This window comes from Callospermophilus lateralis, chromosome 19, assembly GCF_048772815.1.
Source record: "Callospermophilus lateralis isolate mCalLat2 chromosome 19, mCalLat2.hap1, whole genome shotgun sequence".
Classification (NCBI taxonomy): Eukaryota; Metazoa; Chordata; class Mammalia; order Rodentia; family Sciuridae; genus Callospermophilus; species Callospermophilus lateralis.
In genome coordinates this window covers 36,977,847-36,997,714 of record NC_135323.1, presented here as the reverse complement: position 1 = coordinate 36,997,714, position 19,868 = coordinate 36,977,847, and the positions used below count along the sequence as shown (strand labels likewise).

Below are 19,868 nucleotides of genomic sequence, written 5' to 3'. Positions count from 1 at the left end.
GGTCCCACTCTCAAATGACAAGGGTCTGCATGGTATATGGGTGCTGCTCAGGGACCTGAGACATGAGCTCTGGAGAAAACGGGCTTGTGTTCAAGTCCTGTCTCCACTACTTCCTAGCACATCAACCCAACATTCAAGTGTCACATCTGCAAGCCGGGGTTTATCAACGTGACTGCTCCAGAGCTATCTTTGAGGTTCAAGTCAGATGCTGCACGGGAAGCACTTGGCACAGACTTCGTTCAGGCAAATGTCATCGATACTGATTGCTCTCATAATCACCCTCATCATCATCATGATTACAGACAGGAAGCAGAACTGTGGACTATGGCAGGCCCTGAGAGGCCCTGTTCCCTCCACCACCCCTCTTCAAACCATAACCGTTATTTCTAGGAAAGGAGAGAACCCCCAAGTAGCAAGATCCCTAGAATCCCTGCACAAATTTTCCAATCTTAGTGGTTCAACATTCTCCAGAGCACAGCAACCTGTCACCCCCTTCAGGGTCTGAACAATGACAGCATGGCCACAGTCATGCCCCGCCAGCAGAGCCAGGGGGTATGTAGTCAGGTCTGGGCCCCTGGGACCCCTGGACACTAGCAAGCCCCAGCAACGGCAGAGGGGGCTCCAGGATAGCCCTTGGGGAGCCCTGTGCAAGGACAGTAAGCAGAGGATGCATCCAGACCTGACCACTCATTCTAAATGACTCACCTGTCCCCAGTCCCATAACTAGGAAGGATGTTATCAGATTCCAAGAACCAAAACCAAGACAAGGACAGCAAAAAGGGCAAGGCTCTTTCACTATAATCAGATTCCACCCAAAGAGGAAGAGGGTTCTGAGACAGGCCCTGGAGACTCATTCACATCCATGATTGTAGGGCCCCTGAGCATTGTGTCCAAAGATGGAGAAGAAACGAAAAACAGAGAGGGCCTGGACTGGTGGTTCATGACAGGACTCACATGGAAATGAACACTCAGAACTCCTTAAAGCACTTCCTACTGCCAGAGCACAAAAGCCTTATGAGGTGTGTATGAACACCTTGCCCTTGCTCTGCAGAGTAAGAATCTACCTCGACCCCTGGCTGCACAGCCAGCCAAAGGACCTTTCTTTGCCACATGATTACTGACAGCCATGAGGCACCAGGTACACAGCCTTCAGAACAGCCCTACAGATAGACACTCTCTTTTGAGATAAGGAAATGCACTGGAGTAAATCCACATCTATTCAAAGTAGCACCTTCCCACCTCCTGCCATGTAGAAGGACTCATGAAGCTTCCTGTCCCTTCAATGGCAGACATGATCAAAAGGAAGCATAAGCCCTACCATCAAGCTTTCCAGACCCCAGCTCTGTGGACTCAGAACACTAAGAAACAGAATTCCATGGTGGTGCACACCTGCAATCCCAGACGTCAACAGGCTAAAGCAGGAGAACTGCAAGTTCAAGGCCAGCATGGGCAACTTAGGGAAACCCTCTCTCTAAATAAAAAATAAAAAAGGACTAGGGGTGTAACTCAGTGGCAGCAAACAGAAGCCCTAGGTTATATCCCCATCACCACAAAAAAACAGTAATAATGATTTCAGTCCAATGTAGAGTTCAGAATCATGCTGTACCAGTACAGCAGCCAGAAGCCAGGTGTGTCGCAATGCTAGAAATACTTTCTCATTCCTAGCTGGCTAGCAGCCAGCAGGTGGCTCTGGGGTACAACATCATTTGATCTTCCCTCAGCATCCGTTAGTGCAGGATGTTCAATGTCCCTACACCTCATTCAAACAGAGCTCAGGTCAGAGCCGTGCTTAGTGGCCGACCCCACTCAGAATTCTTCCTGCTGGGAGAGTCACAGCTCTGCCCGGAAACAGGCCAAAGTCTATTACATAACTACCGAGAGGCCAACAGAAGCCTGAACTACCACAGCACAGTGAAACCTCAGGTAGGAGACGGACCTAGAGGACCCGCTGACTCACTCTCTGATTTCCAGCTTTGCAGTGACAGACACCAGCACACACAGGAAGTAGCAGTCTTCTGTCAGATCGGCAAGGGAGGCAAACTCAGGTGAGTGCTGCTCAGGAATGAAGGATTTTTGCTGCTCTTGGCAGAGCAACACACGGGGTAATGCGCAACATTTGTCTTCTGAAGGCCAAGCTCCTGGAGATCTGCATGCCACCAACTGTCCCACTGCAGGAATTCATCCTAAAGAATCAAGGACCATGCTACAAAAGTCTATGACAGGGCTGGGATTGTAGTTCAGGGATAGAGCGCTTGCCTAGCATATGGGAGGCACTGGATTCAATCCCCAGCACCAAATATAAATAAATAAAATAAAGATACTGTGTCCATCTAAAACTAATTTTATATATATATGTCTATGACAGCAACATTTAAAATCCAGAAAGGGGGCAGATGAGGAGGAAGAAGAAAAACACCCAGCAGAGGGCCCGTGAAGTACAGGGTAGCCACAAAATGGCATATTAAAAAGCTACTAAAATGAGAGGAATAAATGTTCATTCACAAAGAGGACACAATCGATGGCTTGGCGGCAACAGTGGGTAAGAACACCTGCATGACGGGAGCCCAGGCCACTGGTCTGCACAGCCATGGGAAGCATGTGGACACAATCACACCCCATGACACTGCAGTCTCAGGTGGACCATGTGTCGGCTCTGCAATGACTACACATCACCCAAGGAGACAAAGCACACCCCAAAAAGCCCTTTCCAGAACCTACGACCACCTGCTAGGCACTGGCCTGGCATCTGTCTGACTCTACCACATTACCTCCTTCTCACTTCATCTGAATTTTTATCAAATTGCCTTTAAGAGATCCATGGAAACATATCAGTCTTACAAGGTCTCCATAAATACAATGGACACCTTCCACCTAAGGCTAACACAGTCAGCTCAGGACATGAGGGCAGAGGCCAAAGCTGGAGGAAGCCATCTCAACCACCAAGGCCAGTGCCACCCTGCCACCTTTGCTTTAGGATCTGGGAATAAACAAAAGGGCAGGACCTCTCAGCCCCAGCACACAAGTCTCAGCATGTAGGTCTCAGTTCTATCTCCTGAGTATCAGAGGTCCCAGGTCACCCCCGTGGGGAACTGTCCACCCCCATCACAGTGGCAGCCTCAACGCCTGATGGCTACCCACATCCCTCTCCCCATCCATCCCAACAGCATGGTTCTTGGCACACCAATCAAGCCAGACAACAAGGTGCTCACCAGCCCCATTCACAGCTAACACTGGGCTAGGGGCCATATCACATGTCCCACATGAAGCCGGAGCATAAAAGGCCAACCCACAAAAATAAGTCAATTCTCAAAAAACATTCCATGCAAGGCTGGGACAGCTGTGGGGCCTCATGTCCCCTCCCTGAAACACCACCACAAAGGCACCACAGCACTCACTCTAAAGATAAGCATGGAGCACCGGGCACATCCACAGGGTGCCCCTGAGGCTCACATCTCCTCCTAGGGCAGCTGCACTGACTCTCAGAGGAACTTAGGGTACCTCCTGGGAGGTGGACAGTGGGCCAGAAGTCTTGCAGACCACCCACCTATGGCACAAGCTGCTTCCTGAGACACAGACACCATCCCAAACTGATCCAAAAGAAAATCCCCATTCACATCCACAAACAGAGGTGGTATTGTACTATATGCAGATGCCCCCCCACACACACCTTTCATGGCTCTCTGGGTAGATACGTGATCTTGTGGCTACTGGTCAAAGTAGAAAAGTGCCTCATGGCTGGCAGGAGAAGGATGCCAGTGAGTGCCCTTCCCTTAACAGTCCATTCTGTTTTGTGGAGTGAAATGAAGAAGATGGAACAGCAAAGTGTTAAAGCTTTAATTCCAAATCACTTTTCATGCCTGTTTCATCTGACAGTGGCTTTGAAAGCAAAAGGCAATCTTTATCATTTGAGCTTTTTAAAGTAATTGATGTTATTATGTCCAACATAACCAAATGCTTCTAAAAGCTGATTTTCAAAGTGACATCAGTCCCCAAAATAAGAAACCCTTCCTTCTGGCTACTAATAAATTATTAAAACACATCTGCACAGGAGGACAAGACTGAGGTTTAATAATCAATGGTGAAGAGGCTGGCTCTAGGCTCTCCTCACAGACTCACCTGCCAAGCAGTCAGTCCATCAGGACACCCAGGCCTCACATCATGGTCACTGTTGCAACTTCTCCCTGTGGCTCTGCTCAAGGCAGGAGCCCAGTCCCATGTAGTTTTACACCCGCTAGATGTAAGCACAAACCAGACAACTCCTAGCTCATGGTGGAACTCCATCTTTTCTATCACTGACTGGTCTAGGACAGGAACACAGCCCAGTTTTGGTCAGTGAGGGGCATCTGCTGGATAGCAGTCCTAGAAAGGTTTCCTTGTTCCAAAAAGACCCAAGAAAGAGGCCTCACCTTTCTGCCTCCTGACACCCAAACCTGGGCAGGAACTTCAAAGCCATAAGAGAAACCAGCCTGACCAGACGGCTGGCAAACAAACGGACCATAAAAAGCAGCGCAACACGTATTCTGGCCTTTGACTCAGTTTCTGGCAAAGTTCTAAAACTCTTGGGATCTTCTGGGTGGCGGGGAGTCCTTTCTTAGTAAGGAGTTGGGTTTCTACTAATAAGGTGACTAGGACAGGCCCCTACTTAACTAGGATGGGGATGAGCACAGAAAGACCAGTGATTAGAGCTGAGAACTCTCAGTCCCACTCACCAGCCCGGAGAGGAGGACTGAAGACTGGGTTGAGGAAACTCTTAAACAGCAAGATTCAGGAGCTTCTAGGTTGGTGACCACAGAGGGGGTGCATCTGGTGAAAGCAAGGAAGCTCAGCACCTGACTCCTGCCCTCCCATCTGGCTGTGCCTGAGCTGGATCAGGACAGTAAATAAGGCACTTTCCTGAGCTCTAGCAAGCCACTGGAATAAGTCAGACTCTATGTATGTATAACATGTCAAAATGCATTCTACTGTCATGTATATCTAAAAAGAACAAAGAAAAAAAAACTAAAGAGGGGATCATGGGGCTCCCTGAATTTGTAATTGGACAGAGTAGGTAACCTGGGAACTAGATAAAAGGACTGGCATCTGCATAAACCTACAAACTCTAAGAAATATTGGAACCGAACTGAATCATAAGACACTGAGGTGGTGTCAAGATTGGAGAAGCAGAAAAGAACACAAATTTGGTGTCAGGAGGAAAAAACCCAACACCAGGCCCTGGGATGAGGTCCCGTAGCTACCCATCTCTGGGCCTCCTTTGGGGCTAAGAAAGAATGTGCTCGCTGCTCAAGCCAGTTGGCTGAGATTTTTGTCACTTACAAAGGCCTTAGATGGTTGGCATACTCAGTTGGTCTTCAATGAGGGCACAAGTCTACACCCTTGCACCCCCAGGGGCCAGGTTTCTACACTATGACAAGGTCATTCCAAGCCCACACACTGCTAGAAAGATGAGAATAGTCCTGATCCAAGCAGGGACCCCCAAGTCAAAAAGCCAAGCCACCAGAGAACCAGAGGTACATGTTGTCAGAACAGTCACAGTACCCCAACCGGAGTCACACCACCACACCATGGGAACTTAGAGCTTCCAATCCCCCACCATCTCAGACCAAGGCAGAACCAACAGTAAACCACAGCCACCCGCAAATGCCACATCTCACATGTGGTTTGAGGTTATTCCCCAGGGCTTCTCAGAGCAGCAGTATTAGGGTCAGAGCATAGCAGAAGGTCTTCAGGTTACACATGCACTGTCCTCAGAAAGGATCAAGGTAGTTGTCAGGACCCCTTGGCAAGTTCTCATGAGGGCCGTCATAGAAGGAGCACACCCAATGCTCTTCCGGGTTTCCTGTGTGGCAATGTGCTCCCCCGTTACACACATGCCCTACCACCCATGAGGTCCCCACCAGAGCCAAGCCAGGCCTTTCAATCTCCAAAACTATAAGGACACCTCTTTCTCTAAAAAGTACCCAGTCTCAGGTACACTGCTATAGCAATGAAAATGGACTACTTTACCCAGTGAGACAGGAGAGCACCCCTCTGCCTAAGCCCAAGTGCCCAGAGCACATGCATCCCCACAGACACCTGGTCTACCTGCTGGCAATGGCACTGTTCTTCTCCTTCAGGGCAAGTTCTCGCTGTTGCAGTTCAACGACAAATCTGGAGAGGTCCTCTGGAGTCCTGAGGGATAAAGAACACACATTCAGTTCCACCTGTCCCCAGAAGTGGGCCTAATTCCACATCTGGAATAGAGGTCCAAAACCATGCCATTTAGAGACCAGGATGAGTAGTCCATCATGTGACCCACGTGTGAGGCAGAGAACACTAACCACAGCCTGAGTCCACAGTCCACCACCAGCCATGCAATAGCAGCAGGCTACCTTCATAAGCCTTGGCTTTATTTCACCTATAAAAACAGGGTGACACAGAATGGTGTCACCTTGCCAAGGAAATGATATTCACAAAGTGCTGCCCAGTTCCTGGCACGGAAATGATGCACAACAGCTCCTATCTTTGCTTTTCCTCCAAAACAGCTGCATGCACACAGAGTTAAGAGTAGTAATGGGGAGCTGGGGACATGGCTCAAGTAGTAGCGCGCTCACCTGGCATGCGTAAGGCACTGGGTTTGATCCTTCAGCACCACATAAAAATAAAATACAGGGGCTGGGATTGTGGCTCAGCGGTACAGTGTTCGCCTAGCACGGGCGGGACCCAGGTTCAATCCTCAACACCATATAAAAATAAAGGCATTGTGTTGTATCCATAAAATAAATAAATAAAAATAAAAAATAAAATAAAGATATTGTGTCACCTAAAGCTAAAAGAAAATAAATATTTTTAAAAAACAGAGCAAGAGTAGTAATGGCATAGCCCCACAGGCGTGCTGCTGCATGATTCTCAGAACTATTCCAGATTCACTGTCCCAGTGAATGCAAAGCAGTCCTATTCTTTATGTTTCCATATTTCAATGAGGAAATGGAAATTCAGAGATGCCATCTGGCTGTCCACAATTCACTTGGTCCATGAGCTTAACTCAAGGTGAGCCACATCTTCTGACTAGTCAACAGCAGAACATATCCCAGAACTCTCGGTAGCTTTACGAGTAGCATGACACACATGTGGAGTGCACAGCAAGAGCTCTCAACATGGCATGGCAGGTGGCACACAAGTCCAAGGCCAAGGACACATCTTGCTTTCCTCTCCACCCACCAGAGCAAGCACAGGGCTATGGGGCCATGTGGTATGAGCCAACCCATGGCCCTGTCCCCCAAGGAGTCCCTTCACCTCACTAAGTGGGTGAGAAGAGCCCCTGCAGGGATCATGGAGGCCATGACTCTGGCTACAGCAAAGCAGCTGTCCATGCAAGGAGGAACCTGCAGCAAGCTATAAGGAGAGTGCTGCTGGTCACCCTCCGCAGCAACACTGAAGACACTATACAGGGGGAGACACTGACCCTGGGCCACAGAGTATCTGGGGTCCCCATGGGCAGGGCCCTAGCAGTACAAGGTACAGGCAAGCCACCCTCACCATGGGTTCAGACACTCAGGACTGAACTCTGTCTTCCTGAAGTTCCTATGCAAAAGCCCTATTCCCACAGGATGGGATTTGGAGATGGGACCTTGGGGAGGTGATAAGGGTTAGGTGAGGTCAGAACAGTGAGGTCCTCACACTGGGGTCAGCATCCTGATACACACCAAGAGCCTGCTCAGTCTCTCTCTCCTGGCCATGCAAGGACACAGCAGAGGCAGCAATCTGCAAGGTGGGAAGGGCCCTCACCAGAGGCAGAACACCAGCCTCCAGAACAACAGGAATAAATTCCTGCTCCGAGCCCCACTGTGAATTTGTCACAGCAGCCCAGCCACATTGAGAGGCTGCTCCGGCAGAAGAGACACCCAAGTGGGCCAGTAGCACAGACACTCAGGAAATGACTCAGGCCCAGCGTGACTCCATCTAGACACCCAATCCACAAGCACAACTTCATGTTTCTGTGACTCCATCTAGACACCCAATCCACAAGCACAACTTCATGTTTCTGTGACTCCATCTAGACACCCAATCCACAAGCACAACTTCATGTTTCTAAGTACACAGAAAATAAGTAAGATGTATGGAACACCCCTAGAAAGCTTCACCACAAGTTTATCTGGAGTTTACCTCCATGTCAAGCAGGGCCTAGTGATGGAGGTTGAGAACTGCTTACAATGAGAATTCATGTACTACACGTATGAATACAAACAAAAACAAAGGAAAAGCCCACAGCAGGCTCAGAAGGTGAGGAAAGACGCCGGAAGCCCCCAGGCTGGGGAGCAGGGAGCCTGGCCCATACGGGGTGCCAAGTGCACACTGCTCAGCCCAGCAGAAGCCCAGACAGAACGCAGAGAAAAGGGCACACAGAAAAGAAGGGACACAAACCATGAGAAACCCTGGATAAAGAACAAGTTCAGGGCTGGGAGAAGAGAGCGCAGAGCTGGGCCTCCTGTCACCTGTCCTGAGCTCCACGTAAGGAGGTGAGTCCACGTGATCATGGAGGATTTCTGCACAGTCACAGCCGTCGTACATCTCAAACCAAAGACCAGAGGCCCACACACCTCCAACTGGCAGGAAGAGTGTTTATTTTCCGGAAGCCTCCTGACCTGTGTGTGGTTAAAGCTACTCAGAGATGCTTACCCGGGGCGCTCCAGGGATTAGCTAAGTGCTTGTAACTAGAAGGAGTCATGCCAAGTGCCATTATGGCCTAAAAATAACACCGACAGTCCATTCTGAAACTTGCACTTCACAACTACAAAGTGGGAGGCATTTGAGGCCTCGGGAGCCTCCGACACAGAGATGACAAGAAAGTGACAGTTCCAACTGCAGCCCAGGCTGTGACACCTGCTGCGGAAAACTCTAGTTTCAGCTGCGAAGCCTTTCACATCCTAACGGGGGCTTTCAGGGAAAAAGTCTTTTTGTTCCATCTGCAGCTGAATTTTGACACAAACTCAGCTGTGTGCAGAATAGAAGAGGGCTGGGGGATCGTGCCCACTGCTCTACCCCTGAGGCAAAGGCAGTTGCAGCCGCAGCTATTTTGGGGTCCTATAGCAGATGCCACAGCACTTACGGAAGCCTAAGTGCCAGTTCCCCCAAGTCTGAAAGACACCAGATCCAAAGGATACCGAAGCCTAAAGTGAATCAAGCACCAATAGCCACAAAACCAAATGAGAAACCTTGAGCTTTCTCCCGAGGTGTTATTATTATATATTTTTTCCAAACAATAGGAACTCACAGGGCATAACCACCATATTGCTGGGGCTGGGCTTCAGCCAGGGCCCAAACAGAAAGGAGGGAACACAACACAAACAAGATGGACTTTTTGTTTTTGCAAAAAGGATGCCAAAACAGGAATGAACGGAAAATATTAGACAGCAAATACTTTTGCTAAAAATCAAAGGAATGGCAAGAACTGAGGGCTGCAAACCCCTGCAGGCAGCCCAGACTTTTCTCAATAATATAACATAACTGCTTGGGAAAAGGGATGCAGGTCACCCTGATCTGACATTGATGTGGCTGGTATGGGTGCCCAGGACTGGGGAGAGGGAACTACTGCTTTCCTGGGGAGGAGAGACTAATTCTAAGCAGTGCAGTGGCTTCACCCTGAGCCAGCTCTGGCAGGGCCACCTGCAGGGGCTGTGGCCACTGCCTGCAGCCCTGAGGCCATTGAGTAGGAGGTCCCAGTCTTGTGTTAAGGTCATAGCTACCCAGACTTCAGGAGACTCAACAAAGGGCATTAGCCCACCTCACCCTTTGAGTACAGGGTTGCTCTGTAACATCCGGGCCTTGATAGACAAGGCCACTGACAAATCTTCCAGAGCACCCATTTCCCTCCAGCACAGAAGGTCACTCCAGCCCTGTGGAAGGTTGCTATCTGGTTGCTATCTCAGGCACAGTGGCCTGCCATGCCTCCCTCCAGGCCATCCAAGATCAAAGGCCCCCAGCAACAAAGGCTGGAAGGCCCTACCTAGCACCACAAAAGGATTTTCACATGGAAACAAAATCACATCAACTAACTGAGAAGGAGGGAGCGGCAAGCTGCTGCTTCTCAGACTTGCTGCCTTCCAAAGCCAACAGCACAGTCACACTCCGCCTCAGGACCTTCATGTCCCTTTTCCAGAATACTTTCCCCTAGATACCCACACACCCCACTCCTTCATCCACCTCTAGGTCACAGGACACCAAGTTTACAGCTGGACCTCCGGAGCATCCTATCTGAAACTGTGGACCCCACCCCCCAGCTTCTCCCTGCATCCCTTCCACAGCCAACCACGCTCAGATACCCACTCTGCCTGTCAGGTTATCGTCATTCTCCCTCAATTACAATGAAAGCTTCCTAAAAGAAGAGACAGTTTACATTTTGTTCTGTTTTTTTCACTAGCGCAATCACAGGCTTCCAGAAACGTATGTGAAATGAAGGAAAAATCATGATACTTTTCCAGAGCAATACCATGCAGCTCAGCTCTGAGAAGTGTGAACTCGGACCACTGGATTCCAAGTCCAGGGTTACTGATTAAATAAACTTCACCCACCCATACAACAGTATCTGTGTAAAATCAAAAGAATGCAGAATCTTTCTACATATTAAAATGAAAGATCTCCAAAATGCATTGCTAAATAAAAACACAAAAAGACAGAATGTAAGTGTTCTATGCGGCCATTTGTATGAAAGAAAAAAATATGCATGGTTGTAACTGAATTATACTCAAGGATGAAGAAGAAATAACACTGGCTTCCAGCAGAAGACGACAAGAATGGCCTGAGAGATTTACCTCTAGATACCTTTAAAATGTGTAAAATATTTTGTGCTAAGGAAACATATAAAAGCTATTCAATAAATAATTTCTCAAAGCTCAGCACTATAACCTTGTACTGCAGAATCAGGTGCTAAATGAAAATTTTGTAAAAAGAAAACAAATTATTCCCACAGCAAATTAATGCATAGAAATCTAACTATGACCATTTACAACAAAACAATGATATCATTTCTTAAAAATGTTCACCTGTGTATAGGTAATACCATAAACAGGACAATGATGTATTAGTGAAAGGCCTCCTACCTAAAATAATTAAGCCTGGCAACTGATCCCAAAAGGTGCTTGGTTAAGAGGGGAATTGAATGATACATGTGTTTCAAACGTCTTAACTTAAAACATAAAAATACACAAGTATTCCCTATGCTGCAAATGTCTTCTTCAAATACAGGTCAACTAGAGCTTTACCTTATTTTTGCATAAAGCACACACACAACAAGTAACTCATGACTTTTAGGTTGGTTCCTTTGAAGTGGACACCTACAGTCTTCCTAGATTTTACAACTTTTCCTCTTAGTCTTTCATAGTCAATTTGCCTGATTCAACATCAATGTTTCAAGGATTTGTCTTTAAGACTTTGCAAAGGATCCACCTTCAAATTCAAAGAAATAAGACTTCTGTTGCACTAAAGAAGCCTTCACAGATCTAAAGTATGTAATGACAATAGCAATGGCCACCCTAAAACAGATGCCAATGTGGTGATGGGTGGAGGCCACACCTCTTGCCCCTAGCTTGAGTGTAGGCACATAGATGACCACCTGGGGCCTTTGAAGACAGACTTTTCCATATGAAATACACTTCAAACTTTTAAAAAGTTAAGAATGGGGCCAAGCACAGTGGCACACACCTGTAATTCCAGCAGCTTGGGAGGCTGAGGCAGGAGGATCATGAATTCAAAGCCAGCCTCAGCAAAAGCAAGGTTCTAAGCAACTCAGCAAGACCCTGTCTCTAAATAAAATACAAAATAGGGCTGGAGATGTGGCTCAATGGTTGATTGCCCAAGTTCAATCCTCAGTACCAAAAAACACAAAAGAAAAAGAAAAATTAAGAATGACTCACTAGTATGAGAATTATGGTGCTGCAGGATCTATCTGAATTTTCCAGAATTGAGACCAGAGTATATTGGTCAGAGCCATGTGTCAGCCATGTGTCCAGAGCTACAACCCTGCCACCCACACACACCTGCCCCATACTGCAGCATCTGGACCACAGGAATCATATAGAGAACAACACATACACAGATTACACTCGTTTTCAAAAAACAGACTCCACAAACCTCAGAAGCATTAAAAGGGGAGGGGGGGGGACAGAGCTAACATCTTAGATTCAGAAACCAGGCCAGTGCTCAAAGTCTAACTCCACTGGCTATCAACTACATGGCCTCCAACCAATCAGCAGACCTCTCCAAGTCTCAACCCTTCCTCTGGAAAATGGATGTCAAAAGAGAGCCAGGCTCAGCAGTGAGACTATGCCCTGGAGTCAGCCAGGCTCAAGTTCAATTCCCATCCCAGCCCCAGCTTCCTAATCCGTGAAACAGGATCATGTCTCCCAACCTGACTACCAAATTAGGGACATCCAGCCCTCTGTGAGCCTTTGTGATGATCTCTGTGTCTCACCCCTACAAACCTCTACCAGTTGCTTTGGCACTGATAGATGACAGGTTTATCGGTTCTAATAACAAAACAGGGAGAGTAAATCTGTTTGATGACAGAACCAGAGTCTAAAACCTCACAGAGAAGCAGGAAGAACAGGTGGACTGTAATCGAGAAATAAAACCCCTGCAGGGGGGCCAGAGGGCGGGGAGAATCAACTCTTAGAATATAATGGGAAGGACAACCCTGGTTCATGAGCAGCACCTATGGACAGACTTGGGCATCCTGCATCTGAGGCAATCTCACTCAACAAATCCAGCGAGCACTGCCAAATGGTGGTCCAGTCCCAAGCCCTGAAGAACTCTCTGACACACATACACAGACCTGGAGACTTCACACCTGTCTGGCAGGCAGGCAGTCACTGTGGCGAACCCAATGTGCACTACATTCCCAAGGAAGACCAGCGGGGGAAGAGGGCAGGTAACAAGAGTGAGGTGTGCAATCTTCACAGGTGGTCAGGAACCATGTCTGAAAAGGTGACACCTACCACAGACTAAGCAACACAGAAGTGAGCAGTGCAAGCTCAGGGGGAAGAATTTTCAGAGGCTCTAGGAAAAGTGGAATTGAGTTGTAGCTGCAGGGTGACAGGAGAATTCCACCCAAAGAACTTCCTGGAGAGAGAAAACGTGTTGTCTCAAGGGGAACTGCATACACTCAGAGAGTCACACCCACACCTGTGTGGTTCACAGTATGCAAACGTGCAGCACCACACTGGCAGGCTCAGGGAATGCTACAGACTCAGGTCTGACTGAGAAACCAACAACTCAGATGGCTCAGGAGAGACACTGCCTGGAAAAGCCAGGAGAGCACTGCCACCATTGGGTCCACCTCCCTCCACCCCACCACCTGGATGCCACCTCTGTGGAGCTGGAAGAACTAGACCATGAGCAGCAGGAGGCAACATGGAGTGGGCACATGACCTTGGGAAGAGCAAATTCTGTATCCAGGTGACTTCACAATGAACCAACACTTTTAGCCTTGGCACAAAATTACAAATGTGTGGATTTCAGCTCTGCAGGATGGAACGGGGTGGAGATAAGGGCTCTGTGACGTGGCAAACTCCCAACCCTGAGGAGCTGCAGCAGACTAGGGCTGGCTGTTGGAGGCAAGGCAAGACAGAGTGACTCTGGGGACCACAGGGAGGTGCACAGCGACAGGGCGGAGCAGGAAGGGGGACCCTGCAACTTTGTCCTCACTCAGCTGTGGTTTCGCAGCTCCTCTGCCAGGTACTGGCCTCCCACCCCCTGCCTCGTGAGGTCCAGATCTCATCAGCTGTCCAAAGCCAGCAACGCGGCTTAACTGCTTCAGGCAAACGAGCCTCATGGGTCCCCAGACACATGTAAATAAAATGAAGAAATTTCAAATTTACAGTTGCTGCCTTCGAATTCTTTCTCCCGGCTCAGGAAGGATTAAAAGGACTTCAAAGCAGCCTGGGTCCCAATTAAGCCAGTGTGACCACCGCAGGGATGCTGGAACACTCCTCTGATTAACAAGAGGCGCGCTTTGAACTGTTCGTGCTAAAAAAAGCTCTTAGAACCTCTCAAACAAATGCTGTAATTTCTCTCCCACTTCCCTCACTCTTTGGAAAAGTTGATCCTCTGAATGCTTTAAACATTCAGAAAGCAGCTGGATAACAGCCCCAAACACAATTTCACCGAGGAGCTCAGAACAGGAGCAGGGACAGAGGCCTTGCGTAACTGCGCACAGCAGGCTGGGCTTCCAGGACAGCACTGGTGGCCTAAGACTACACAGTGTCATCTCACAGCTATGCGGCCAGTGCAGCAAGGCTGGGAGAAAGGTCTGGGCAGAAGACCAGATTCTCCCTTCACCTGAGCCGAGGATCCCCACAGAGGATCCTCACAGAGGATCCCCACAACGTGGCCCTGGGGAACATCCTTGACACCTACCTGAGCAGTGCTGCACAAAGTACCTGCACAGAAATGGCCAGAGCTGCTGGAGACTGGGGTCAGCAGAACAGCAGAACCCTCCCTCCACATCAGGGGCAAGCTCAGCTCGTGGGGCCGAAGTGCCCAGGTGAGCTACAAGAGCTCAGAATGGGAGGCCATCTACTACAGACAGCAGTATCCAAGGTGCAAAGTGAAACAAGACATCCCATACGGTGGTGACTCACTCTGGGCAATACAATTGTGGTTGGAAGTAAGCTTGGGAGCCAGATGGGGACACCAATCACACTGTGACTTCAGAGATCCCAGCGTACAGTTCCTGACAGACCCACTCTCACCGTGCCTTTAACATTAAGCATTAGGAAAGCCCTCCTCGAATACCTGAGGCCCAACTATTCTACCTCTGAGGATTTCTTTCAGGGAGAGGCAGGAGATCAGGGAGAACAGTGAGTTAAAAATCAAGTCAATCTGGCTACTGGGGAAACAATCAAAGCAATGTGTGAACAAAGGACATTACAGAATACAGAAACTCAGAAAGAAGCCATCATTAGTGAGATGCTCTCTTTGAACTCACTGAGGAATAAAAGGAGAGAAAAGGTCTCAGAACTGTGGAAAAGCAAAAGCCACATACAGGCAGAGCTGAACTGTGATTGCAGGCTGGCCCTGAGCTTGCTGTGTGGCCCTGGGCTACTTACTTAACCTTCCTGAACTTTGGTTTATGCATCTTTAAGTGAGAGTAATGAACTAGGATGCCACATCCTGATTTGTGATTCTCTCCAAAAACAAAAGCTGCCTAAGACTCTGTTCCCTCTGATTATGTGAATGACACGAGAGAACAAGACTCCAAGTAGAGAGTGTAGTGAGACCAGAGTCCTGAGGCAGAGCCACAAAAGGGGGACCCTGGGAAGGCTTAGACAGCAGGCCTGGGGCAGGGAGAGGCAGAGGACACAGAGCGCATGGGGGACTGCGGTCAGAATTCCAGATTTGATTCTAAATGGATAGATGCTTAGACTGCTCACCTCTGCGGCCATATTCTAGAGGTTTTGTAAAAGGAGATGAGCACCCAGGTTCACCCAAGTGCTGCCAGTAGCAGGGAAAAGAAAACAACCCAAACACCCAGCAATGGAGAAGAGGGCAGGCGCGGGCAGCGAGGCTATGAAATGAGGACTTCACTGCAGGATGAGTGGGGACCACGAAATGGCTCTGCACAGAACTGCAGGTCCAGTGCTACTCCTCAAGGCCCCTCAGTGCCGGAGTGCCGAGAGGGCTGCAAGTCCCAGAGGGAGATAGGAATCATCAGGTGGGCTCTGCACTGAGAAGGGTTTATAAATGGTGTGACAGCACTAGGGGTGGGCCAGGAGCAGTGACCTGAGAGAAGCTGAAGGGACAGAATCAACCGGGTGATAGGCAGACAGAGGAGGGGGAGCAAGTACAAGACCAGGGAGCTGGCTGGGCACAGCAACGGAGCCAAGCCCCAGCAGAGACCACAGGAGAACGGCTGCCCGTGGCTATGGCAGACAGTCGCACAGGCACTCAACAGCAAAACAGCTTCCTTTTTTCAGCATTTCCAAGATCACTGTTGGAAGACAGATAATTTGCCAAGACAGTCAGAAATCAACGGTGCCTCCATGGGACCCTGTGTAGCTCGCTGCTGTGCTTTCAGGGGAAAAGAGAACTACAGAGAAGACTCTAAGAATCCCGACACTCACTTGAAAAGAAACAGCAAGTAGGACATCCACTGGGCCTCCTGAGGCCAGAGCTATCTCTGTCCCCATTGTACAGATGAGCTTGAGCTATCTCTGTCCCCATTGTACAGTCACACTATGAAGGGCACATGCCACACACAGTGTGAAAACCAGAGGAAATGCAGCAGACAAGTCAACAGAACTTGGGTTCTTAGGTCCACTGCAGCCACTCTCCATGCTGAGCCTGGGCCGAGTGAGCACAGCCATGGAACTCACCCAGGGGCACCCCTGCAGCAGTGCCCTTTGTATATCAAACTGGCCTTTTTCAAAGAAAACAGGCACTGCTTTCCTCAAATCCAAGGGGAACTGCCAAATATAAGGCAGATGAAAGCAGGACAGATATTTTTTTCAGGACTCAGAAAACCACTGGGCAGCTTCCAACTCCTGTGGAAACCTACAGGGTGCAGGGTCCAAGGCACCTCTAGGTACCTCTAGAGTCTGAAACTCAACTAAATCCCAAAGCACATCCTTAGAGTTCTCAGTTACTGGCATGTTACAAACACCACCGGCCACACAGTGCCTCATACAACCCTCAAGCAGGAAGGACAGGGGTCCCGTGGCTGCTGGACAGATGAGACAGCCGAGTCTCTGGGTGGCACATCATTGGTGGCTGCTGAGGCAGAGTATGACCTAACTGTGAAGGCTGCTCTCACCACTCCACTATCCTCTGAAGCAGAAACAACCCTTACCAAGGTCCTACAAAACCATCCCAGCTTCATGGGATAGTGAGGGACGGGTAGAAGAGGCCAGAGGAGGCTTCAGAGGTCCTGATCTGCTTCTCTCTAGTTACCTGGAGGCCTCAGGTCAACAAAAGGTGGAGAGCAATGGGGTGTGAACATCTCTGTGTCCCAGGTGAACAGGTGCGTGAGGGTGTAACATGCCTGAACCCAGCTGCCCACCTGCTTACCCTGAGAGTGAATCATGGTAAATTTGTGGGCCTGGCTTCACGTAGTTGTCTCCCCAACAACAGATGTTCTGGAAAACAAATAACTTAGGCCTCAAGAAGGCTGTGAAGGGCAGCATCCTGCAGACTTTCCAGTAATGCTGAGCCAGAATCATCTGCTTACTGCATTGCACAGCTCAAGGCCAGGAGTTCTCAGGAAGCTCTTTGTCTCCTCAAGACACAAAAGCAAAAAAAGGCCACATGAGGTATTTTGCATGATTCCATTTACTCAGCACCTCAGCACCAGGTACCCAAACCTCACAAGAATTGTCTTGTTAATTCACACAGCCTGAGATGGCTATGTCATTCCCCACATGACAACTGCAAACTAAAGGCGCAGCTCCTTGACTCTGGTGGGCAGGGCATTCAGGACCCAGCCCCAACCTTGGCGTGGTAAGCTGTATCCTTAGGATGGCAGCAAATTCTCCTTGCTGCATTTGCTTGCTGAGTCTGACATCAGCAAAACCCACCTTCACAAGTAGCAGGGAGGACTGAGTTGGCACCACCAAGCTCAGGGCATTGACAGGCACCTGCAGTTGCTCACTATGCTGCATTTGACCCTCATGGCCCTGCAGGGCCAGGTCAGAGGGACACAGGCTGCAGTACCAGGCAACTCACAGGAACACTTGTTCAATGGTCTGTGCACACAGGAGGACCCAGAAGAGCAGGCACCTAAATGTACACCTCTGGCTGCAATAGCAGCCCCTGCTGGCACCGCAACACTGGCAGTAGACTCTCCTTTCCTCCCATTTGTAGAGCCATTTCTACCCAATGACACAGTAAAGAGTCATCCTACTAGGTCTGTCAGAGAACAGTAGCCCCTGCTGCCCTGATTCTCCTGTACCAGTTCCCCCCCCCAACAGCACACACTGGAGTCCCCTAAGCTAAGCCCACTGGGAATGACTTCTCCTCTCAGACTGCACTGCAGCTTTCTTGAAGCATCACCTCCAACCTCCCAGGATGAACAGGACTCAGCTCTTGCTCCTCACCACTGTCCTCACACCATGGGAACACCCCCCACCCCCCGCCCAATCACTGTTGTCAATGACACAGCTAAACCCCAAGACCGGAGAGTTCTCGTCTGGTTCTAGAATCAATCCACTCCCACAGAGGCCATGTAGCAAAGTGTGATTATTTCCACTTCCTGCACTACTTTGTGTCTTCTCCAAAACTAATGAAGGCTTTTCATGTGCTGGTCTGTGTAGTTACTACCAATGCCCCCCTGAGTTCTGTGAACTATCAAATCTGCTCCCAAGATGTCAGAGATGCCAGGTTGTCTATCAGTTTCAGCCTCAAGCCTGCCTTCTGCCCCAAGGAGGACTGAAGACCCTCTGCCAAGGGCATGAGTAGCATCTCAGGTTCTTACTCCCATGGTTAGGAAGGTCCTGTCCCCTGCACGCAAGCCCTTCCTCTTCATCAGCTACTCATTCTTCCAACAGGAGCTTTCTGGAAAAGGATATGAGGGAGATACTTTTTTTGAGACTTTACAAATCTGCTCTCCCACTGACTGTTAATCTAGGTTGAGTGCCAGGCACTGTGGCATGCGTCCATAGTCCCAGCACTGGAGAGGCCCAGACAAAAGGGTCTCAAGTTCAAGGACAACCTGGGCAACTTAGCAAAACCACATTGCTAAAAAAAAAAAAAAAAAGATGAAAATTCTTTTCCTACAAGCTCCTAAAGACATTGCTCTAGTCTCTACTAGACTCAGACAATGCTGCTGACAGGGTGAAGCCCATTCTGACTCCAGATGAATCTGTGTTCTACTCTCATCCTCTGAGAGCTCAGCAGAGGGGCTTTGCCCAGCAGTCACAGCCTCACAACATGTGTCTTGGTGATGGCCCGCATTGCCGACTCTCATCCACTGACAGGCCCCTTCAGTCTTCAGCCCTGAGTTCTAGGGAATATTGGAACTGTTCCAAGGTCAAGTGCTTCCCATTTCTCTGCTGTACTGTCTGAACGTGGTCCACCTGGATCGACCCTCACCTTCTGTTTTCCTCACTTCATCATTTTGCTTTTCTTTCTGGGAAATTTCCTCAGCTTCCCAACGCGTACGTTGATTTTCTTCCCACATCTGTTCAGTGTTGATTTCCCAGGGCTCTCCTGGTTCACCTAATGTTCTTCTTTCGGAGAATTCTTTGCTTGTTAAAATACCTTCTTTTATTTCTCGGGGGATATTTACAAAAGGTTTTTTCCTTCAAGCTTTGTCCTTGCGTAATTTCCATTTCCTCTAAGTTCCTTTACCTGGGCGCGCCTCTCCAGGCACGGATCCAGCAGAGTTCCCCACATGAGAGCAGAGAGGTCTCAGCACCACTGCGTACTCCTTGACATGGCCACGTGGTCTGATCTCTTACTCAGTGGACAAGATCTATCTCCCAAGGCTCTGGACCAAGCAGGACAAGGGCTGGTACCTCAACATCAGTCACATGCAGTTCGCCTCCTCCCCCAACCTCCAGGAAGCAGGCCACCCTCAAGAGCACTGTCACAGGGACAGCAGCATCACCCTCTGCCCAGGACCTTCCAGTCTTCGTTGGGCTGGGCAGAGCAGCCTGGCCAGGGCACTGAGCTGGTGAGAGCCCTGGGGCGCTGCTCACCTTTCAGCTGACCAAGTCCGTCACAAATCATTCTTACTCGTCATTGTGGTCTGGAGGGACGGGATGCTGCAGCTCCTGAGCTGTGGGAAAACTCAGCGGCATAAATCAAGTTGGCTCTTACCTCCCCCAAATTAGCACTTGGTTTTCTCAAGTCCGTTGCCAACTCTTCTAATACATATTCTATCTTCCAAAGGACAGACACTG

General features: G+C 49.2%; 1 protein-coding gene across 2 annotated transcripts in view; it reads right to left on the bottom strand.

Moving 5' to 3' along the window:
- The window catches only part of Mad1l1 (mitotic arrest deficient 1 like 1), a 356,486-nt gene that overhangs the window by 276,894 nt on the left and 59,724 nt on the right, over nt 1-19,868 (bottom strand). For both annotated transcript variants that reach the window (XM_076840079.1, XM_076840080.1), the window contains exon 10: nt 6,082-6,168. In XM_076840079.1, the coding sequence (XP_076696194.1) occupies nt 6,082-6,168 (87 nt within the window). The remainder of the gene's footprint in view (nt 1-6,081; nt 6,169-19,868) is intronic.